The sequence below is a fragment of the Bos indicus x Bos taurus genome, chromosome 17 (assembly GCF_003369695.1).
Source record: "Bos indicus x Bos taurus breed Angus x Brahman F1 hybrid chromosome 17, Bos_hybrid_MaternalHap_v2.0, whole genome shotgun sequence".
NCBI classification, from domain to species: domain Eukaryota; kingdom Metazoa; phylum Chordata; class Mammalia; order Artiodactyla; family Bovidae; genus Bos; species Bos indicus x Bos taurus.
This window is the reverse complement of record NC_040092.1, coordinates 19,769,419-19,794,196: the sequence shown is the minus strand read 5'-3', so window position 1 is coordinate 19,794,196 and position 24,778 is coordinate 19,769,419. Positions and strand designations below refer to the sequence as shown.

The 24,778-nt window shown below is 42.6% G+C and overlaps 1 protein-coding gene across 12 annotated transcripts in view; it reads left to right on the top strand.

Moving 5' to 3' along the window:
• CLIP1 (CAP-Gly domain containing linker protein 1) overlaps nucleotides 1–24,778 on the top strand; it is a 116,748-nt gene that overhangs the window by 21,182 nt on the left and 70,788 nt on the right. For all 12 annotated transcript variants that reach the window (XM_027566898.1, XM_027566891.1, XM_027566894.1 and 9 more), the window contains exons 2-3: nucleotides 11,498–11,692; nucleotides 15,935–16,506. In XM_027566898.1, coding sequence (XP_027422699.1) covers nucleotides 11,608–11,692; nucleotides 15,935–16,506 — 657 coding nt within the window. In that variant the 5' untranslated portion in view covers nucleotides 11,498–11,607. The remainder of the gene's footprint in view (nucleotides 1–11,497; nucleotides 11,693–15,934; nucleotides 16,507–24,778) is intronic.

Genomic DNA, 24,778 nt, shown 5'->3' with positions numbered 1-24,778 from the left:
TGAAGTCAGTTTTATCTATGGGTACAATATGGAACCCCTGTTTAACTGCTTTAGGTCACTGTTCACGGTTGTAAACATTTCTGTGCTTTCAGCATGTATTCTAACGTAGGGAGAACTGAATCTTTAACTTTTGAATTTTTGTTTGCTTTGCAAGACCTCTTTCATGGAAGGGTTAACCGGGATGGAGTCCAAATGGTAGTGGGTGTTTGCAGATGGGTACAGGGGGGTGATCCCAGAGGGTCTTTTTTAAAAAGATTTATTTATTTATTTTTACTTACTTATGGCTGTGCTGGGTCTTCATTTCTGTGTGCAGGCCTCCTCCAGTTGCAGAAAGCAGGAGCTACTCTCGGTGGTATGCGGGCTTCTCATTGCCGTGGCTTCTCTTGTTGCAGAGCATGGACTCTAGGCACATGGGCTTTGGTAGCTGGGGCATGTGGACTCAGCAGTTGTGGTGCATGGACCCAGCTGTCCCACTACATGTGGGATCTTCCCAAACCAGGGATTGAACCCATGTCCCCTGCCTTGACAGGTGAATTCTGTACCACTGAGCCACCAGGGAAGTCCCCAGAGGCATCTTGAAATGGCACTGTGGCAGTTTGCTGGGGCGGTTGGAGCAGTACCAGCTCTCTGTGTCTTGTATAAAGTATTAGGTGGCAGTAGAGTCACCTTTAAACTTGGGCTTCATTACTGGGTCTTTTTTTTTTTTTTCTTTCCCTTTCAAAGTCCTGATAACTAACCCACTGTCCTTACTATAGTAAAAAAAAATTTTTTATCTGGATGTTTTCAGTATTCGTACATTTACGAGGCAGGTGATAGGTGATTGCTTATTAAATTGCTTACTAAAAGGAAGAACTACAGCAATTCTTTCTGTGTTTGGAGAAGGCTATAGCTTGAACTGTATCTTTAACCTCTGAAAACTTGCTTGTTTAGAATGGGAGACTGATTTGTATGTAATTTCCTGTCCAGTAATGTGCAGTGAGAGAGGTTCTATTTGAGAGGAAAGTGGGGTGCTTGGATTCTTAGAAATAGTAATAGCTGGTATTTGAGATGCTTTCTATGTCCTGGCATTGTTTTCATCTCATGAAACTTCCCCAGTTGCTGATATTTTCCAGTATCTAACACACTAGACAAATGGATAGGAATCCTTGACTTCATAGAGGGTAGAAGACATTTCTTTTTTGTTGGGTGGAAGAATAGCCCTTCTTTCTGAAATCCCACCTTTAGGTAAAGCTGACATTCTCAAGAAATACAATACTACACTTCTTTTGTAGAAATTCCAAAGAGGCTAGGTCTTGTAAGGTTATTTGCTTCCCTGAAATAAATATCTTGTCCTTTTGTATTTATTATCTGGATCAGATCTTGGAGTTAATCACAAACACAGGTTATTAACCTAGTTCAAAATTTTTGTGTATTTCAGGCCTGGCTTTTTTGTCTTCTTAAAATAAACCTGTAGGTTACACAGAAACAAAACAAAACTGTTCTTCTGGTGTTGATGTTTGACGACAGTGATTCCTGTTTTTAGGTGGAAATGTAAACCTTTCGGTGAGGAGGGAGGCACAAGGGACTCTGCAGCTGAGCCGCCTGTGTCCTGGGGCCCTTCTCCCCGCTGCATAGTTGGTTCTCAGAAGTAGATCTCTCTTCTCTGTCTGGAGTTTGAGAAGCATACAAGCAAAATAGTAGCTATTGTTAACTGTTCAGAAGTGAGCTGTTAAGTTCTAGAGACAAACATTTTACAAATGGTTTTTAGCTTGAAAAAATATTAGAACCATGGCATCATTCAGTGGTATAAATAAAAGGTTCTGGGGGTTGGTGTGTGGTATGTGTTGCAATATTATAGTTTGGAAAGTGGGATAATAAAATAATGTGACAGACTTAAAAATAAATGAAAAAAATACACCAGAACTTCAGTTGTTTCATCTAGGGAGGCGTTGTTCACTAATTATAGTGATAAGCCGTTCAGAAACCCTTTTTGGAACTCTTGGAATTGGCCCATGTGCCTTGGATACATTTTTGCTCTGTTCAGTAATTGCACATCATTGTATTTTTGAGGTTTTTGGGTTCAAGTTTTGGAAACAGCTAGTCGTAATTTTAAGAGCCAAGTCCAACGAAGAGTATTGAGCCATTGAGATGGTTGGTCGCTATTGCCTTGGGTCACTATTAAGGTGCAACTTAAAAACTGTCTCTAAAGTTATTTCTAAATGAAGAGTTAAAAATATTTTTGACCAAAGCAGTATTATTCAAATAAACTTAGTGTTTCCTCAGGTGGTTACTTTGAAGGACACTATTTGGCACATAGATGGTCCTTGGATGGAGGTGGTTCTACAGCAGTGCCGATAGAACTTAATGGCGCTGGAAATTATTCTGCATGTTGCATTGAGGCTGTCGAGCACTTGAAATGTGGCTGGTGTGACGGAGGAACTGAATTTTTAACTTGATTTCATTTTAAAAGAATTTAAACAGTGCAGGTGGCTAGTGGCTACTGTATTGGAGAGTACAGACCTAGAGTATTTAGCTTCCTGCTAGACTTATAAACTAGGGTGAGCAGCTTGTGGTAAGAAACCAAAAGTTTATCAAGCCACAGTAGCTTGTGAAATATCTGATCCCCCTCCCCTCCTGCAGTGTGTAAAGTAGTAAAGTCTGGAATTTGTCATTTGTATTCAGTGATACTAATCTTTATAGCCTCTCCCAAGTTTATCCTGGCTAAGGTATTATCCGAAGGGTTTTAGATGAGAAGCTTTCTTTATGTTTGCAGTTTAATCATTGTCTTTTGATGCTCATGGTTCTTCCCTGCTGATTAAGACCTGTCTCAGCAGCCAGCCCCGATCTGTTACCAGCACCCATGGCTGGAATGAATGAAAATTCGACATGTCCCTGGAAAAGAGGTTGCCAACTGTCAGTTAAAATCTTTGCTTGGTAATGGTGGTTAGGTTAAGATAATGAAAGGAACAAATGAAATAAATGTAAGGCCTGAAGGGAAACTGTAGACATCTTTTCGTTTTGGACCAGTTCAGTCAGTTCAGTTCAGTTCAGTCGCTCAGAAGTGTCCGACTCTTTGTGACCCCATGAATCGCAGCACGCCAGGCCTGTCCATCACCAACTCCCGGAGTTCACTCAAACTCATGTCCATCGAGTCGGTGATGCCATCCAACCATCTCATCCTCTGTCGTCCCCTTCTCCTCCTGCCCCCAATCCCTCCCAGCATCAGGGTCTTTTCCAATGAGTCATGAGGTGGCCAAAGTATTGCAGTTTCAGCTTCAGCATCAGTCCTTCCAATGAACACCCAGGACTGATCTCCTTTAGAATGGACTGGTTGGATCTCCTTGCAGTCCAAGGGACTCTCAAGAGTCTTCTCCAACACCACAGTTCAAAAGCATCAATTCTTCGGCACTCAGCTTTCTTCACAGTCCAACTCTCACATCCATACATGACCACAGGAAAAACCATAGCCTTGACTAGATGGACCTTTGTTGGCAAAGTAATGCCTCTGCTTTTCAATATGCTGTCTAGGTTGTTCATAACTTTCCTTCCAAGGAGTAAGTGTCTTTTAATTTCATGGCTGCAGTCACCATCTGTAGTGATTTTGGAGCCCCCCAAAATAAAGTCTGCCACTGTTTCCACTGTTTCCCCATCTATTTCCCATGAAGTGATGGGACCAGATGCCATGATCTTAGTTTTCTGAATGTTGAGCTTTAAGCCAACTTTTTCACTCTCCTCTTTCACTTTCATCAAGAGGCTTTTTAGTTCCTCTTCACTTTCTGCCATAAGGTATGATCTGCATGTCTGAGGTTATTGATATTTCTCCTGGCAATCTTGATTCCAGCTTGTGCTTCCTCCAGCCCAGCGTTTCTCATGATGTACTCTGCATTTAAGTTAAATAAGCAGGGTGACAATATACAGCCTTGACGTACTCCTTGTCCTATTTGGAACCAGTCTGTTGTTCCATGTCCAGTTCTAACTGTTGCTTCCTGACCTGCATACAGATTTCTCAAGAGGCAGGTCAGGTGGTCTGGTATTCCCATCTCTTTCAGAATTTTCCACAGTTTATTGTGATCCACACAGTCAAAGGCTTTGGCATAGTCAATAAAGCAGAAACAGATGTTTTTCTGGAACTCTTTTTTTCGATGATCCAGCAGATGTTGGCAATTTGATCTCTGGTTCCTCTGCCTTTTCTAAAACCAGCTTGAACATCAGGAAGTTCACGATTCACGTATTGCTGAAGCCTGGCTTGGAGAATTTTGAGTATTACTTTACTAGTGTGTGAGATGAGTGCAATATTGTGGTAGTTTGAGCATTCTTTGGCTTTGCCTTTCTTTGGGATTGGAATGAAAACAGACCTTTTCCAGTCCTGTGGCCACTGATGAGTTTTCCAAATTTGCTGGCATATTGAGTGCAGCACTTTCACAGCATCATCTTTCAGGATTTGAAATAGCTCCACTGGAATTCCATCACCTCCACTAACTTTGTTTGTAGTGATGCTTTCTAAGGCCCACTTGACTTCACATTCCAGGATGTCTGGCTCTAGGTGAGTGATCACACCATCGTGATTACCTGGGTCGTGAAGCTCTTTTTTGTACAATTCTTCTGTGTATTCTTGCCACCTCTTCTTAATATCTTCTGCTTCTGTTAGGTCCATACCATTTTTGTCCTTTATCGAGCCCATCTTTGCATAAAATGTTCCCTTGGTATCTCTAATTTTCTTGAAGAGATCTCTAGTCTTTCCCAAAGATCTTTAATCTTTGGACCAGTAGATTAAAAAAAGAGAATCCCCCTGCCCTACCCTGCCGCACTGCGTGGCTTGTGGGATCTTAGTTCCCCAACCAGGGACTGAACCCAGGCCACAGCAGTGAAATCTGAGTCCTAAGCACTGGATCACCAAGGAATTTCCTCTAAAACTCTTTCAAGTCTCTTTCCTATTTAACTCTCTAAATTGATTTCTTACAAGAATCTTCTAAGGTTTGCCATACTGAGCATCTTATTCACACGCTCCATACCTTTCTTCCTCCCTCGTTTCTTTTCTGAAATTGTTTCTCTCTGCCTTAAAAAAAAAAAAAAAAATCCTGACGGCCAACACCTATCCAACACTGTTGCTGACCGCCACCCCCTCAAATTCTGCCTTGTCCCTGAAGTCTTTTCTCTCTGCACAGTCCACTCCACCTTTGCATCTTCTAAGACACTTTTAGGACCATCACATCCCATAGTTTGGTATTTCTCATGAGTGGCATTTTATTTTTAATTATTATATATTTGTGGGTCTTTTCTCTCCAACTGCATCGTAAATTCTTGAGCTTGGGCCTGTGTTATATGTTGTTCTGTCACCTGTAGCAAGCACCAAAAATAACTTTTTAAAATATTGGGTACGTCCCAACTGGTTTGTTAACTCATTTAAACAATTCAGAGTATTTTTCTCGTTTTTGTATAGTCAGCTTTGTTTATAAAGTACAACTAGGGATATAAAGATGACTAAAATACGGTTTCATCCCCCCCCAGGGTGTGTTTAATCTGGTAGAATCTCTAGGGGGCTTCATAGGTGGCTCAGTGGTAAAGCATCTGCCTGCCAGTGAAGGAAACGCTGGGGATACAAGTTCGTTGCCTGGTCGGAAAGATCCCCTGGAGTAGGAAATGGCAACCTGCTCCAGTATTCTTGCCTAGAAAATTCTATGGACAGAGTCTGGTGGGCTGTAGTCCATGGGGTCTCCGAGAGTCTAATGTCTAAACACATACACACACAGACCCTATGGCCATATAGACCCAGCTCGGTGTGCTAGGTGATAGGAAAGAGATACAGACTTAGTTCTATGGGAGACTGAAGGATGAACACATTTTCATTGGTGAAAGGTTTTGTGGGGCAGCTGCATCCCTATCTGGCCCTTGCGTAGGGTTTCAGCAGATGAAAATAAGTAGGCTTGGAAATAGAGAAAGAAGTGGCAGCCCTCTCCAGTGTTCTTGCCTGGGAAATCCATGGACAGAGCAGCCTAGTGGGCCACAGTCCAGGGGGTTGTTGCAGAGTTGGACACCACCTAGCAACTGAACCACCAAACTACCAGGCTTGGAAAGTGCTTTCAAGACTGAGTGAAAAAGCTGAAACAAAAGCATCGAGTGAAAGCACCAAGACTTCTGTAGGGATAGTTGCCAAATCGGTCACGTGGGTGATTCATGTGTGTGTAATTGAGAAAATGAACCTCTGATCTTATCAGTTGTTCAGCAGTGTTTCTCAGACGTTAGCCTCAGAACTATCTGAAAGGCTTGGAATGCAGATAGCCGGCCCCACCCCTAGAGTTCGTTTCAGTAGGTTTGGGGAAGATCCCAAATAATTTGCATTTCTAGCAAGTTCCCAGGAGATGCTGCTGCCGCTGCACATTTTGAAAAGTGCTGATAGCTCCATTCCATCTGATGTCTGCCTTAGAGAAATGTCCGTCTTATGTATACAGATACCCCAATGTCAATGTGTCATTGTGTTCACGTTGCTTTCCGTACCTACATCTGGTCTTGTATAGATTGCAGGTTCAGGCTTCTTCCATCACTCAGCCCCTAGCACAGTGCTGTAATAATGCAGGTAATACAGTAGTAAACCCTGTACTTGTTAACTTGACTTCCAGATCTAAAAATGATCTGAAGGAGAAGCACATGCTTCTGGAAGCCCTTTGGAACTGGGAAGCCCTCTGTGGCTCAAAATGTAAAGCAAAAATGCTTACAGTAGCAGTTCTCAAATGTTTTTTTCCTCAGGACCCCTGTATATCCTTAAAAATAATTGAGGTCTCCAAAGAGTTTTCATTTATATTGGTTTTATCTTTTGATATTTCCCATATTAGAAATTAAAACTGAAAATATTTTAAATAAATATTTATTAATATTTATTAATCATTAGAAATAACTGGAGAAGGAAGTGGCAACCCACTCCAGTGTTCTTGCCTGGAGAATCCCAGGGACGGGGGAGCCTGGTGGGCTTCCGTCAATGGGGTCGCACAGAGTCGGACACGACTGAAGCAACTTAGCAGCAGCAGCAGAAATAATAAGCCCACTAACATGTTATATGTCTTTAATGAAAAATAACTATTTTCTAAAGTAAAAAAAGAATGAATGACAAGATGGCATTGTTTCACGTTCTTGCCAATCTCTAAATGACTGGCTTTAACAGAAGACAAGCTTAGTAAAAGACAACTCCTGCATTTGAACTGTAGTGATACGTTATTTTGGTTGAAGTCTATGAATAAAATTGGCCTTACCCAGATTTATAGGAAAGGCAAAGCATTTTCAGGTACGTATGGATTTTTTTCTTTTAATACTTCTCCAAAAACTTGAGAGGTTGTAGTTTCTTAAAGGTGAAATCTCAAACTGTATGAATGAACTTCTATCATTACATAAAAATCCACTGGTCTAATTTGTGCTTTGAATGAATGTGATTTTGTAATATTATACATTGTTGGTTGGAAAAAAATTGACTGAGTTATGAGATCTTGCAAATATTGGCACATTTCATTTATACAATATAATTATATTTGTTAGTATTGTCTATCTCATGAGAAAAACCTGTAGTATTGAGACACTCTCAGGTTCACAGAGGATGTGTGAATAACTTGAATTTTATTTGTCAACAAATAGTTGTTTTCCTTGAAGTGACAGGCTCACATGATTCATTTTTAAGGAAATAGCTGCAGGATACAAAGTCTGAGTAACCATAGTTCCCCAGTTGGGGAACTAGATCCCATGTGCTGCAACAAAGATCCCTCGAGCTGCAACTAAGACCCAGCGCAGCCAAAATAAATAAATTAAAAAAAAAAAAGAAAATAACTGGGCTTCCCAGGTGCCTCAGCAATAAGGGATCCTCCTGCCAATGCAGGCAATATAGGAGACAAGGGTTTCATCGTTGGTTCGGGAAGATCCCCTGGAGTAGGAAATGGCAACCTGCTCCAGTACTCATGCCTGGAAAATCCCGTGTACAGAGGAGCCTCGTGGGCCTGCCGTCCATGGGGTCTCAGAAGAGTGGAACATGACTGAGCACGCATACACACACGTCATAGTATTATAAGGCTCAACTGCAATAATAAGGATAACATTTATTGCTAAATGATAATATTCTGGTGTTGTGGTCTTCACATGTTGGGAGGGTAGAGGGGGTCTTACCTTAGATCCAAATTTCTTGATTAAGTGACCATAAGCATCAGAATTTCAAATATTCTCAATGTATTAGTGAGGCAAGTACATCTCTCTTCTTTTTGCATGTGTTTTGGAATTGATTCATTTCAGTATGACATTGACTGACCTTGAAACATTGTGCAGAGCAATTGTTTCTGGGTCATTACATTTTGTGGGTACCATGACCAAGAACTTTGATCTTTTCTTTCTCAGTGAATTGATTTTTTTTCCCCAAAAGCAAGCCTGACATGGCATTCATTAATAATGCATGAAAAAGAAACCTAAATTGGAAGATTTAAAAGCCAACATTGGTGATGTTCCTCCTAATTCTCTTATTGAGACATAGATTTTTCTCCTTCATTAAATCTTGGTCACAGTTCCCCTGCTTTGGGATTCAAGTGGCTCAGATGGACTGAGAGCCAGAGGCACAAAGATCAGACAACAGAAGACTAAAAGACCCCGAGTTTATGACCATTCTTAGGTTCCTGATAAAAACACGCCTCTGTTTCTTGGGTCAAGGCTTTTAGGGGGCAGCGTTTTGTGAGCTTAGAGTGTTGAGCTGCAAGGTTTGAAACTGGCTGAGGCTGACCCAGTCACTTACTGTGGAGGTTTTCAGAATTTCTCTTTAGGGAGGAGCGCTTGATGTGAGCTCAAGAATTCACTGTTGCGCCTGAGTGAAATATTTTAAGGAGTACTTCATCCTCTCTTCTTAACACTATAATAGCTTTTCCAGGACTTTTGTGCCTCCTCCATCTGTTCTGTCCTTCCCTACCTGATCGTCATCACTTTATGATGTTGGACCAGGGTGAAGAGTTGGCAAGACACAGACCCCTTGGTACTCTCTGCACTTAGCTTATCCCCATCCTCCTCAAACATTTTTGCACGTGCAAACAAGCTTTTTGGCACCAGGGACCAGTTTCATGGAAGAATTTTTCCAGGGAGCGGGTTGGGGTGGGAGATAGTTTCAGGATGATTCAAGTGCATTCCATTTATTGTGCACTTTATTATTATGACGTTGTGATATATAATTGAATAATTAGCTCACCATAATGCAGAATCAGTGGGAACCCTGAGCTTGTTTTCCTAAGCTCAGGAGGTAATATGAGCAATGGGGAGCGGCTGTTAATACAGATGAAGCTTCACTTGCTCACCCGCTGCTCACCTCCTGTGCAGCCTGGTTCCTCAGAGGAACCAGTCTGTGTCCTGGTGGGTTGGAGACCCCTGGGCTAGAGGAGACTCAGCCAAACCCTTCCATCTGTCTAAGGCAGGAGCAGGAGCAGGTACCTCTGCTTGCATCTGACCGACTGTGGGTGGTGAGGATCTAGCAGTAAAGCACATGGTTTCAAATCTGAGTCAGAACCACCCGACCTGGTGCAGAGACTCCCAGCCCACTGCCACGGTCCTGGCAGCGGTGGTGGTGGTGGTGATACTAAGGAACCTGGGAATTCTGTATTAATAGTCAGAATAGGCAATCACCGTCTTCAGATTCACAGCAGTTCTGTATCTGTTAATCACAATCTTCTCCCAAACCACACAATTTACCTTTGACTTAAAAAAAAAAAAGCCACTTTTGTGACATTTTGAACCCTCTTGAGAACCATGGGAAGTCTGCAGAGTGAACCTAATGACGCTCCTGTCTTGGCTTGATTTCCATTCAGTCTGATGAGCTTTGAACAGAAAAACATACATGGCTGTATTAGTTTCCGTCTGCCATAGCAAGCAACCACCAACCTGGTGGCTTAAATCTGTTCTGTCACAGCTCTGGAGGCCAAATGTCCGAAACCATGGTGTCGCCAGGGTAGGTTCCTTCTGGAGCTCTGAGGGAGAATCCATCTCAGGGAATCCATCTCAGGCTTTTCTCTTAGCTTTCTGTGGCTGCTGGCCACCCTTGGCTTGTAGACACTCGGCTGTAATCCCTGCCTCCATCTTCACCTGGCTGTCTCCTCTGTGCTCTTCTCTTCTAATTAGGACACTGGTCCTCAGGTTTAGGGCATGCAGGTCATCCAGGAGGCGCTCACCTCAAGGTCTGTTCACAGATTCCAGATGGATATCTCTTTTGATCAACAGATTTTCCTTTCCTTTTTTTTAGCCTCATGGCTTGTGGGATCTTAGTTCCCCAACCAGGGATCAAACCCGGGCCTTCGGCAGTGAGAGCATGGAGTCCCACCATTAATATAGGCTAATATAGTTAGTGTTAGCCTATAGTTAATGTAGGCTTGTGCCACTGAGCCACCAGGGAATTCCCAGATGGATATATCTTTTGGGGAGGCTGCCATTCAACCCACCACAGGGACGAAGGGGCCAGAGCAGCACCTCTGTCAGCCCTGGCCATGTTGTTTACTGATGCTCCGAATTGCTTGTGAAAGAGAGAGTGAGGTCTGTGCTTCGTCACCCAAACTCGACTAGCAGGAAAAAAAAATTAAAAAGCACGGAAGGCAAACATTTGAGAGAGTGTTAGTAAATAGCATTTTTTCTCTTTGAATTCTGTTTTCTTAGGTATTATGTCTAGAAATATTTTTCCCTATTCCAAAATCCAAAGGTCTTCCTTCACTCTTAAAGAGCAAATTACAGTTTTGCATGAGCCCAAAAGTTGTAGATTCGTACTTGGTCTTGACTAAATCAGATGATTGTGTTTCTATAAACAGAATAAAGACAATTTTCCTTTAGTACTTTCTAGATACGGCTTTCTTCTTACAGAGTTTGCCATTGAACCCCCTCTCTCATTTAACATATATATGGTTTTATATTGAGTTATTATATATTTCTGTGGATTAATCTATATATAGTTATTATAGGCTTGTGATCATAAATCTTAAGCAACATAGAAATGAATGAAGTGAAAATTGAAAGCTAACTCTGTTGAGTCTGGTGGGCATTTTTCTGAACCTCTTTATGGGTTATGTGGTTTTTGGGCAGTGTACTGAACTGGTATTATTAGATGCTATAAAGAAAAGTGAGCATATTACCAGCCTTAGCTTCCTGTCTTTAGGATAGTAAATTGCTTTTAAACCTATTTCAACAGCATCTTCATTTTTCTAAAAGACTTTTAAAAAATATTTATTTTTGTTTGCTTAGGGATCTTTAGTTGTAGATTGTGAACTCCTAGTTTCAACTTGTGGGATCTAGTTCCCTGACCAAGGATTGAACCCACGCCAAGCTCTGCATTGAGGGCGTGGAGTCTCAGCCACTGGACCACCAGGAAGTTCCAGCATCTTCAATCTTTTTGATATCTAGAGTTTTCTAGGTTCTTATGTTCATTGTGGAGACATAAGGGAGAGTTTAGGTTGTGAAAGCTGCTTTCCATAATTGTTTCTATTTTCTTTCTCTAGATTCTAAACTTCTTTTTCTGTTTATCTCTTTGCAGACTTAACCCAGAGACTGACTTCACTATAGAATCACCCACAGTTGTATCCATGACTGGGGAAAGATAGTGGCAACAGGCAGAGGAGAAGCAGCTCTGACACACAGAAGACAATGAGTATGCTAAAACCAAGCGGGCTTAAGGCCCCCACCAAGATTCTGAAGCCTGGAAGCACAGCCTTGAAGACGCCTGCTGCTGGTAATACTTTATGTTTCTCTTTAACAGCAAGTACAGTTTAATCTGATATGAAGACTTCTATTTGAAAGTCTTGATTTGAAAAATGTAAGAAGACAGTCTTTATAGAACTTCGTATTCTTGAAAATACTTGAAAAAGTTTCAATTAAAAGACATAGAATTTTGTATCTAGAAGTCTTTTAAAAAATATATTGTTTAGTTGTACTGGGTCTTAGTTGTGGCATGTGGAATCTAGTTCCCTGACCAGGAATTGAACCCTGGCCCCCTGCATTGGGAGCATGGAGTCTTAACCACTGGAGCACCAGGGAAGTTCCAAACTTTCTCTCTAGAAGTCTTATTCAATGAAGAGTCTATCTTAATTTCATTTCTTCAGTGTAAGGCAGCAGTCCCAACCTTTTTGGCACCAGAGACTGATTTCATGGAAGACAGTTTTTTCACACACTTGTGGAGGGGGTGGGTTTGGGGATGATTCAAGTGCATTATGTTTATTGTGCACTTTATTCCTAATCTAACGCTGCTGCTGATCTGACAGGAGGCACTCGTTTGGGCCCAGAGGTTAGGGACCCCTGGTACACCGGTGCTGAAATAATTGTCAAGCTAACTTCAGTATTTGATCCTGACAGTGTTAAAGTATTTCTTCAGTTTTCTTCCCCATGTATCTTCCTGAGCCCATCAGGACCTTTCTCCTCGGGGTTTAGGGATATGTAGAGAAAGCAAAGACTAGTCAGACTTAAAAGATACGATGACAGTCATTGACCCGAAATTGGCCATTGTCATCAGGGAGCAGGTACTACAGTGGCTCAAGTCTGGCTCATGAGGGAGGCCTGTGCCAGTTTATAGATGAACCTGCGCCTTTGAATATCTTTAGCAACCTGGAGAAGGCAATGGCACCCCACGCCAGTACTCTTGCCTGGCAAATCCCATGGATGGAGGAGCCTGGTAGGCTGCAGTCCATGGGGTCGCTAGGAGTCAGACACAACTGAGCGACTTCACTTTCACTGTTCACTTCCATGCATTGGAGAAGGAAATGGCAACCCACTCCAGTGTTCTTGCCTGGAGAATCCCAGGGACAGGGAAGCCTGGTGGGCTGCCATCTATGGGATCACACAGAGTTGGACACGACTGAAGTGACTTAGCAGCAGCAGAAACCTGTTTCTCATCTGTTCTCCATCTCCTCCTCTACCATTTCCACTTATATCCCATAATGATCAGAGAGGCAGGAGGAGAGGACATCTGATGCTTGCTTTTGTCATCTTTTTATGTGATTTATGTACTATTAAATCTAAATCTTAGGTTTTCAGCCATTCTAGACAGGTGCCCACCATAATCTATTAAGTCCAACATTGTTTTTTCAAATTCTTTCATAAAGACATTCATTGGGCTTCCTTGAGGAAAGGAATCTTTGTGTTTGTTTTTTTTTCCCCCCACTGCTGTATTCCATCTACACACCTAGAAAATTTCCTGGCATGTAACAGGAGCTCAGTAAGTATTGACTAATTAGAGATGGTGAGTTCTTTACATTGTATGTATCAGGATAAAACCTGGTTCTTTTCAGAGAGGCCATAAAAAGAAAGCTTTACTAATAAGGCAAAGGATTATGAAGAAATGGACTTATTTCAGGGCTATTTAGCCTTGTGGAAATCAGTTCTAATTTTGGCATCCCCTTCTTCTCCCCAAAATCTTTCCTCTTTTAAGACCCCTTCAAATGCCAAACCTTCTATGAAGCCATCCACTGTTATACTTAACCCCTGTTAGAATTGTCTTTTTCACTTTTAATATTTTTTGTGCACACCTTTTAGCATATAGAGTCCTTGAATCCACAGATCATATGTAATTCAACTTGGTTTCCCCAGCCTTCCTTGGCACACATGAGATTAAAGTAGCTTATTAAGACTAAAACTTATATGCTTGAAAGGAAGTCATTGCCAAGGAATTCAAGACACTTTTATGAAGATGGTTTTTCAGAAATTCATGCTTGCCACACTCTGAAGAATGATTGTTGATGTACAAAGTGAAAGTCAAAGTGAAGTCGCTCAGTTGTGTCCGACACTTTGGCACCCCATGGACTCTAGCATACCAGGCTCCATGGACACGTTGATGTACAAAGCTAGCACTAACTCTTAAAAAAAAATAAACTAGCCCCTGTCTTTGGCAGATTATTATCTGTTCTATCTGAGAGCACCCACTGTCTTCTAAAAAAAACAACAATAAAAACCCTCCACAAATGGAAACTCCAGTCTCCCTTTCTATGTAGGGTAAAGAGATGCTCAGATGCTCAGTACCCACTCTCAGCCAGCCAGGCCACTCTGCTCCCCAGGCTTTGTGTGATTCATTCCTGCTGATCAGACCTCAGACTAGATGTCACCTCCTCCAGGAGGCCTTCCCTGACTGTTCTACCCAAAGGCGTTATCTCTTCCACAGCACTTAGACCACCTGAAATGGCTTGGTGTGTCTCTTAACTGTCTGCTTCTCTACCTCTAGACTCTGAGCTCTATGAAAGCACGGACTATACTGTTTTGCTTTGTCTCCCAGTGAAGAACAGTGCCTGGGACTAGTTCTGGAGTGGTTGGAACTAAAAAAAGATGTATAACATGGATAAATACATTATTCCATGTAATTCTCATTTTGGGTTAAAAAAAAAAACCATCAAGACAGATATCACTACTTTCCCCCTTTACAGATTAAAAAAAACTTGGGTCATGTAACGTCCTAAGATCAGGATATGCCCGGTAAATGGCAGACATTAAGAATTCAGGCTCTGTTTGCCAGTTCACGCTAAATATTTAATCAGTGGTTGCTGGGTGGATGCATGAATGTATTCCTAGTGGAAATACCACATTTCTGGCAAAATCTTAACTCTGTCTTTACCACTGGGTAGAGTTTTCAAGGAAATGGCAACCCACTCCAGTGTTCTTACCTGGAGAATCCCAGGGACGGGGGAGCCTGGTGGGCTGCCGTTTATGGGGTCGCACAGAGTCGGACATGACTGAATCGACTTAGCAGCAGCAGAGTTTGCAAAGTCATCTTGCTTTCACAGGGAGTCTGGCTCTCTTTTCTTCCTTCCTGGGACTTCCACCTCTGCTAGCAAAAGAATGGTCTTGAAACAGTGACGGTGGGGACTCCAGCACTAAATCTCCTCCTGTGTCAAGTTAATTGAGAATCTCTGTTGTGACTATTGGCCTAGTCCTGTCAATTTTAGGTGACCTTTCAAATGGGGGAATAGAGTCCATTTCAATGGGTCTGAGTTCACTCATGTTGTACAGAATATGGGGAAACAATAAAATCAGACCTATGTTATAAATTCTGGGAAAAGGACTACATTTTTCCCCCTTGTTTTTGACTTCTTCCAATCTAAATTTCAGGAGAAGGCAATGGCACCCCTCTCCAGTACTCTTGAGCCTGGAAAATCCCATGGACGGAGGAGCCTGGTAGGCTGCAGTCCATGGGGTCGCTAAGAGTAGGATACAACTGAGCAACTTCACTTTCACTTTTCGCTTTCATGCATTGGAGAAGGAAATGGCAACCCACTCCAGTGTTCTTGCCTGGAGAATCCCAGGGACGGGGGAGCCTGGTGGGCTGCCGTCTATGGGGTCGCACAGAGTTGGACATGACTGAAGTGACTTAGCAGCAATCTAAATTTCAAATAAAGATTAAGTCTTATCAGCTCACTGAGTTTTGATAGCATTGAAAACAGTAGTAATGGATCAAGTATTAATACTTTTTCAGTTCAGTTCAGTTCAGTTGCTCAGTCATGTCCGACTCTTTGTGACCCCATGAATGGCAGCACGCCAGGCCTCCCTGTCCATCACCATCTCCCGGAGTTCACTCAAACTCACGTCCATCGAGTTGGCGATGCCATCCAGCCATCTCATCCTCTGTTGTCCCCTTCTCCTCCTGCTCCCAGTCCCTCCCAGCATCAGAGTCTTTTACAATGAGTCAACTCTTTGCATGAGGTGGCCAAAGTACTGGAGTTTCAGCTTTAGCATCATTCCTTCCAAAGAACACCCAGGGCTGATCTTCTTTAGAAGGGACTGGTTGGATCTTCTTGCAGTCCAAGGGATTCTCAAGAGTCTTTTTACCTCCTTGCTAAAAAAAAAAAGAAGAAAGATAAACAGAGTATCTCTTGAAGTATTGTGGCTACTTCTGTTGCTTTTGACTCTTCTTCTCAGTTTATTTTCCTTAACTTAGGAGTTGTCTGCTTAAATATAAAACTGAATCTTTTCTGATCCTTTCTTCTGTTTGCAGTTGCTGCTCCAATAGAAAAAACAATATCCAGTGAAAAAGCATCAAGCACTCTGTCCTCTGAGACACAAGAGGAGTTTGTGGATGACTTTCGAGTTGGGGAGCGAGTTTGGGTGAATGGGAATAAGCCTGGATTTATCCAGTTCCTGGGAGAAACACAGTTTGCACCAGGCCAGTGGGCCGGGATCGTTTTGGATGAGCCCATAGGCAAGAATGATGGCTCAGTAGCAGGAGTTCGGTACTTCCAGTGTGAGCTTCTAAAGGGGATATTTACCCGACCTTCAAAGTTGACGAGGAAGGTGCAGGCAGAGGATGAAGCTGATGGCCCGCAGACGCCTCACGCTTCCAGGGCGACTTCGTCTCTGTCCACTTCGGGAATCAGCATGGCGTCCTCGTCTCCAGCCACCCCCTCAAATATTCCCCACAAATCATCCCAACCAACCGCAAAGGAACCTTCAGCTACGTCTCAGATCAGCAACCTTACGAAAACCGCCAGCGAATCTATCTCCAACCTTTCAGAGGCCGGCTCAATCAAGAAAGGAGAGAGAGAACTCAAAATCGGAGACCGAGTACTGGTTAGTGCAGAAACCTTCTGAGGTCATCGTGTTGACTTGAGAGATAATCACTGGCGAGGGGATGAAATATACACGTGTGGGCTCAGAATCTGTTCTGTTCATTCATTTCTAGAGAACTTAATCAGGTTTTCTGGGTTGTGTGAATATCCAACAGATTAGAAACTGGCTATGTAGTTTGTACATAGTTTAAGCATAGGTTTGCAGTGATCAACCTAGTTTTGTCTTCCAGTTTAGCTAAAAGAATATTGAATTTTTAGCTTGTAAATATTAAGATAGCTTTATTTGACAAAACAACCTGAGAGGTAGACTGAGATGTTTTTTAACAAAGGGTTTTTTTTTCCCTCTCTGGTTTTTAATTTTTGCTTTCGGATAGTATGTGGATAAATACGAGATCCTGTCTCCTTGAGTGTCTTGGAAAACTCAGACATCACAGGATGTTATTTCAGAACTTCTGTGCCCTTTAAACTATCAGCTTTAGGTCTAGGAAAAGGAAGGAAATGTACACTAGGTCCTGTTGTGCTAAAAAGGCAGGAAACAGTGTTTAAGGTCTATATGCTGTACATTCACGAATCCCCGAATTTGACATGATGAAGCATTGTTGTGAGGGTTAAAGTAGATGTTGTTGGTGTTCTTCAGTTGCTAAATCATGTCTGATTCTTGGTGACCCCATGGACTGCAGCATGCCAGGCCTCCCAGTCCCGGATTATTTCCCAGTGTTTGCCCAAGTTCATGTCCATTGAGTCAGAGATGCTGTCCAAACATCTCATCACTAGATGATGCATATATCATTCTTAGCAGTCAACACTCAATAAATGGTAGCTCTTTTTCTCACTGAAAATTTAAAGCTTTACTCTTTTACTTTTTCAACACTTTTGTTAAGTTCAAGGCATAACGTTTGTCTGAAGTCTTTGACCCTGTGCTCTTTCAATATCCTTTATATCTGTACAACTGCTTTAAAAAAAAAAAAGGAAAAGAAATATGGCTGTTAGTCTTTGGAGTATCCCATGCATTTCATTTAATGTTTTAGCAGTGGATCCTTTATTTTTTTTTTAATTAAAAATTTTCATTTTTGGCTGGGCTGCACAACCTGTGGGATCTTAGTTCCCTGACCAGGGATCGAACCTGGACCCTCAGCAGGTGAGGAGTCGTAACCACTGGACCACCAGGGAACTCTGTATCAGCAGTGAATGGAGTAGCACCACAGAACTGACGAGAAAATAGGCTTTAAGAAGTATAGTCACTTGCCCAAGTTTGTACAACCTTAAGAGTGATGTTTCTGCAATTCAAGTTTAGGTGTTTTTACTGTACAACCTGTTATGTAGAGTTGATGACTGGTAGCGTAATTTTGAAGTAGGCAGTTTTTGTGATTATATTGTCCTACAGACAAGGACATACACTGTGTTGAAGGCAGGTTTTAGATTTAGAATTCAGGACTTCTGCTTCCCAGTCCTGTAGCATCCATGAGTAGCAGCCTGTGAATTCACGAGTCCCCTCATACTTGTGGCGGCCCTTTATACCTGTTACCTTCAAGGAGTTCCTTCTGGATCTGTTAGTTTCAAGGTTAGTGGTTCCTTCTTCCAGTTATAAAAGTCATGAGTTTTAGCAGTTGATGTTTCAGAATTTAGAGCATCATTTCAGCACATCAGTGCTTACCAAGGCTCAATCTGTAACTTGTTTGTCTGGCATGTACTCACTTCTTGGGGGCCTCCCTGATGGCTCAGATGGTGAAGAATCTGCCTGTGAAACAGGAGGCCCAGATTCGATCCCTGGGTCTGTAAGATCCCCTGGAGGAGGGCATGATAACCCACTCCAGTATGCTTGCCTGGAGAATCCTATGGACAGAGGAGCCTGGATGGGGTCACAAACAATCAAACACAACTGAGTGACTAATACAATTACAGTTCACTTCTATACCAACTTTGAATCTGTCCCAGCTGCAGTTTTGTTGCACTGGAGGTTTTTTGATGCTTTTGTGTTTAGTTGATCAGTGTGTCCAACTCTCTGCGACCCCATGAACTGTAGCTCACCAGGCTGCTCTGTCCATGAAACTTTTCTAGGCAAGAATATTGGAGTGGGTTGCGATTTCCTTCTCCCGGGGATCTTCCCAACTCAGGGATCAAACCCAGGTCTCCTGCATTGCAGGCGAACTCTTTACCATCTGAGCCACCGGGGAAGCCCTGGGTTCTCCCTCTGCTGTTAGCAAAAGAGGATTTGGCTCCGAGTTTCCCAAATTCCCCTGCTCAAAAGAGTGGAGCGCCACGATCTGTATGTTTTTAATTTTAGTTATGTGCTGAGCCCATGGGCAAATGAGAGTTGGGGCAGTTGGTCAAGGAGTCTGTCTCAGAAATAGTCATGAGTAAGATGAGTCTGCTCCCAAGACCAGAGTCTTTGCTAAACTTTTTTGATCTTAGTGCTCTAAAGATGTAAAGTGACTCTTAAAATTAAATATTCTGTACTTTTATCAGTCTCAGATTCTTCTTCTTTTTTTTTTTTCCGGTTCCTATTAAATGTTTAAACAGTTACAAATAGATTTTATTTTTTTTTTTAAAAGCATTTATTCATTTAGCTGCACCAACGCACCAAGTCTTAATTGTGGCATGTGGCATCTCGTTCCCTGGCCAGGGATCAAACCTGGGCCCCCTGGATTGGGAGTGTGGAGTCCTAGTCACTGGACCATCAGGGAAGTCCCTGTCTTTTGTCTTAAAAAGTAAATAAATAAATGCTGTGGGACACCCAGATGGTGTTTCAGTTTTCTGCATTGTCAGCCCCTCGGGGAGTCCCTCCCATTCTCGCTGCTCTAACATGTATCCATCACCTCCATCATAATTTTAAGCTAATCCTCCCTTTTATTTAGCTTGTATCTGTTTTGTTCCTTAAGCAGCTGTATGAAGGTGTAATTTATGCATCCAAACATTCCATGATTTTTAATAAATGTACACAGTTATGCAGTCACTATAATCCAGTTTTAGAATATTTGCATCCCCTGGAAAGTTCCTCCTGCCAGTCTGCAAGTCATTCTCCACCGGCACCTCCAGCCCCAGGCACAGTCAATGATCCATTTTCTGTCTCTGCACATTGGCCTTTCACAGATATTTCCTATTTTTGGTGTTCAGTCAGTCAGTTGTGTCCGACTCTTCGCGACCCCCACAGACTGCAGCATGCCAGGCTTCCCTGTCCTTCACCATCTCCCGGAGCTTGCTCAAACTCAGTGTCCATTGAGTCGGTGATGCCATCCAACCATCTCATCCCCTGTCATCCCCTTTTCCTTCTGACTTCTATCTTTCCCAGCATTAGGGTCTTTTCTAATGAGTCGGCTCTTGGCATCAGGTGACCAAAGTATTGGAGCTTCAGTATCAGTCCTTCTAATGAATATTCAGGATTGATTTCTTTTAGGATTGACTGGTTGGATCTCCTTGCAGTCCAAGGGACTCTCAAGTGTCTTCTTCAACACCACAGTTCAGAAGCATCAATTCTTTGGCACTATACAGTCCATGGAATTCTCCAGGCCAAAAATACTGAAGTGGGTAGCTGTTCCCTTCTCCATGGGATCTTCCGAACCCAGGGTTCGAACCCAGGTCTCCCATATTGCAGGTGGATTCTTTACCAGCTAAGCCACCAGAAAAGCCCAAGAATACTGGAGTGGGTAACCTATCCCTTCTCCAATGGATCTTCCCATTCAACCAGGGTCTCTTGGATTGTAGGTGGATTCTTTACCAGCTGAGCTACCAGAGAAGCCTATATTTCCTATAAACGCCCCCAAATCTTCCGTAGTTTTGTAATGTCTGGTTCCTTTTACTCAGCAGAGTGTTTGCGGTTCATCATGTAGTAATTCCTTTTTATGACTGATGATACTCCATTTTAGGGTTATACCACGTCTTATTTATCTCCTTACCTAGTTATTTAGTTTTAATTAATTAAAAAATTTTATTGGAGTATAATTGCTTTCCAGTGTAATGTTAGCTCCTGCTGTACAACAGCGTGACTCAGCCATGTGTATACATACATCCCCTCCCTCTTGAGCCTCCCTCCCGTCCCCTGTCCCTCCCCTCTAGGTCATCACATCACCCAGCTGAGCTCCCTGTGCTCTACAGCAGCTTCCCACTGCTGCTGCTAAGTCACTTCAGTCGTGTCCGACTCTGCAACCCCGTAGGCGGCAGCCCACCAGGCTCCCCCGTCCCTGGGATTCTCCAGGCAAGAACACTGGAGTGGGCTGCCGTTTCCTGAGCTGTCTCTCTCACGCGTGTTAGTGTGTACGTGTCGGTCCTAATCTCCCAGTTCACCCTTGCCTCCCCTAACCCTTTTGTGTCCACAAGTCTTTTTTCTGTGTTTGTGAATCTATTTCTGCCCTGCAAATAGATTTGTCTATACCCTTAAACGCATTCTTGCTTATGGTTTAAAATGTCACGTTTTTGGTGCTTATAATCTTATATTGTAAAGCAGTTTTATGCTCACTCTCCGTGGTAACAAGTTAATCTTCTTCCCCTGAACTTTTTTTTTTCCTGTTTCTTGATATTTTTGGGGTCCTGAATCCTGAAGGAGTTAATATGTTTTTCAGAAGGAAAGATTAATTTCTAGAGATAGAAGTGCAAGTCAAGCATAACTTCTAAGTGGCGTCTTCCTCATTATGTCATTTTTGTTTACCTGTTTGTTCTAGGGAGAATTAAAGTATAAGAGAATGTCCGTCATCTGCTCTTTTAGTTTTTTAAGAGAACTTACTTACCATCAAATTTTGTAGATAGGGAGACTCAAAATGATGAAAAGGGAATAGTGAAAGAAAGGGTCTGTTTATTTGGTCTAGAGAAAAGATGGCTCAACAGCTGTGTTTACCACCCTGCAGTTCATCCAGTGATTACACCGAGTGTCTGCTGTGTGTGTGCCAGGCAGCGTTCTAGGTGCTGGAGACTTGGCAGTGACCAAAACCAACCCAGTGTTCCCTAATGGATGTCCCACTGCATTAAAATAAACATCTCCGTTCCTTCCAGGGACCCGCAGAGTCTGATGCTGTGGACCCTGCCCACACTTCCAAGCTCAGCTCTCTCTGCTTGGCTCCTTTTTCACTGCACTCCAGCTACACTGGCCTCCTTGCAGTCACTTCAGCACCCAGATTCATTCTCTCCTTAGGATTTGCCCTTTCTTCTGCTTGGAATGTTCTGCCCCCAGGTCTTTGCATGACCGGTGTCTCAAAGTCCTTGAGCCTTGACTCAGATGTCACCTCCTTAAGGAGCCTTTCCCTGTCACCCCAACTAAAGACCCTTCACAGCACTATCACCTCACCTGGCTGTGTGCTTTTTACAGCCCTCTATGTACTGAAAATGACATCATTTATTTGTTCATTGTCTAGTTCCCCAGACCAGGATTTAGGCTTCGTGAAAGTCTGGAAACTCTCTGTCTCATTCACTGCTTTCTGCCCAGCACTTAGAACAATACCTGGCATGCAGTAGGTACTCATAAAATGTTGTCAAAAGAATCAGAGGGTTGGGACTTCCCTGGCAGTCCAGTGCTTAGGACTCCATACTCCCACTGCTAGGGGCATGGGTTTGATCCTTAGATCCGGGGAACTAAGATCCCATATGTGGCCAAAAAATAGAAAAGAAAAAAAGAGTGTTTTAAATACTGTTGTCACATGACACCCTTAAAGGGCAGGAGTAACACTGAAGTATGATGGGAGATGCAGTTAGGACCCGCGGATGAACACTGGGCCAGGCGGACCTTACCTTTCTGGCAGGGGTTTGTCACAGTAGAGCTGCCCAGAGCTGGACTGTTCTCTAGCTGAGGTGGCGTAAACTACCGACAGGTCGTCTCACAGGTGATTAAGTGTGAAGTCAGGGCTAAATTTGTATTGGTAAATACCGGTTAGCCATGTTTACCTTTTTAAAATTAAGCTGCTTAACTTAACCACGTGGCAGCTAAGCAGCCACCTCACAGAATTCTGTTGCTCAGAGAGCCCTGTGGAACAGTCCTTCGTGGCCACTCATTGGACATTTTATAGCTTTATAAACTGAGGCACAGTGAGGTTAAATGGCTTGTTTGGGACATGATGATGAATACATGGGAGGGTTGAGAGAGGATTAAAGGTTTCCCATTTCCTGTTATTGGACCCATTCATTAGCCCTGCAGAATTTATCAGAGTTCTTATTTTTCCTAAGAGTTTACAAGGAGGTTGTCTGTCTCTGGTCCCACAGCATTTTTTAGAAACTTCAAGTGCTTATCGCTTTTTGCTGGAATTGTTTGTTTGGATTTCTCTCTATCAGGGTCAACACTTCTTTTGGTTTATTTTGTATCCAAGGGCCCAAGCATGCAAGAAATACATGTTGAATGAATGAATGAGAATTTAAAAATCTGACATTTGCTAAAGCATGAGCACAGGTAGCTTTTCCTTTAGCCAAGTTTCTAGTTTGAGTTAAGAGGTATAGTTTGAACTAATTAGAGGTCTCCAGTGGTGACCTCTAATTTTGACTTAGGTTGACCACAGTGTTAGGAGTCATATATGTGTGTACATGCAATATATATGACTCTTAACATGTGTCTGTGTGTGTGTGAATATATATATATATATGACTCCTGACACACACACACACATATATGTATATTCCAAAAGTAAAGAGAATGAATGGTAATTATTTGTGTTTGCCTATTTTTTCGTTTCAATGTTCTAAAAAAAGATTTTTTTTTAATAATCTTGTTATCTACCCCTGAAACATAGATTTGAAAATTGTGGCTTATACTTAATGTAAATGCACATACTATAATACTCTGAGTTCTCTTCAATACATGAGAAATAAAACTTAGCTTTACAAAATCATATTTATATGCTTAGAAAAGACATTGTAAAATGATTAAGTAGAAGAGTAAGTGATTTAGGACTTCATGTGACTTTCTGTCTCTGTTGAGGATATTTTGAATAATCACTGAGGGTCTTTTATAGGGGAAAGGAAAGCATTTCATCTGTCATATGAGTCAAGAATTCCAGATTAGGGGATAGGGAAAAGGATATGAAAACTGTTCATTCTAGGAGAAGGCAATGGCACCCCACGCCAGTACTCTTGCCTGGAAAATCCCATGGACGTAGGAGCCTGGTAGGCTGCAGTCCATGGGGTCGCTAAGAGTCGGACACGACTGAGCGACTTCACTTTCACTTTTCACTTTCCTGCATTGGAGAAGGAAATGACAACCCACTCCAGTATTCTTGCCTGGAGAATCCCAGGGACGGAGGAGCCTAGTGGGCTGCATTCTGTGGGGTCGCACAGAGTCAGACACGACTGAAGCGACTTAGCAGCAGCAGCAGCAGGAACCAGTAATCATCCATTTGAAACAAACTTTGTGGCATTCAGGGTAGACATATAGTCTGTTACCTGCATTTAGAGGAAACATTGCTGATCTATTGTTTGTGGTAATTTGCTATAAAGCTTCTGAACTGAGTGAAGCCATGGTTTGTCTGGAGAGTTTGCTGGTTTGTTTAACAAGCCCACAGCCTGTCCGACGCCTCTTGGAAAAACAGTGGTCATGACAGTAACTTAGACTCACCCCCAAAGAATCCAGCAGATTATCTGGAGAGATTGCCTCATCTTTGACTAATGTGCTATGTTCTGCTCATGTGATGTTGGTTAGTCTGCTGCTTAGGAAGGTGTGGAATCAGAGGACGGATGAAACAGAGGCCAGTTCTATGCAGGTTGCTATTCATACGTTCCATGGTTACCAAGAAGTGTGTTAAAAAGTCCGATTTGCCAGATCTGGAACTAGTACTCTCTTAGGCATGGACATGCTTGCTGCTAATATATGTCAGACATTGCATGAAGCAATTTTATGTGGGTTATTTTATTTAATCCTGACAACAGCCCTATAATTATTCCATTTTACGTATGAGGAAACTTAAGATTTAGAAATTAAGCGACTTGTCTCATCCATAGACAGAAAGTGAAAGTGAAGTCGCTCAGTCATGTCTGACTCTTTGCTACCCTGTGGGCCGTAGCCCATCAAGCTCCTCCGTCCATGGGATTCTCCAGGCAAGAATACTGGAGTGGGTTGCTATTTCCTTCTGCAGGGGATCTTCCCGACCCAGGGATTGAACCCAGGTCTCCCACATTGCAGGCAGACGCTTTAACCTCTGAGCCACCAGGGAAGCCCTACGGAGCCGGAGCCGGCATGTGAATCTGTCCAACTCGGAGCCCATGCTTACTTAACCTGTGTTAGCATAGCTCATCCTCTGCTCGCTTCTGAGCCATCAAATTCAACCTCAAGCCACTGCATACCTTTTTCCTTTCATTGGTTTACG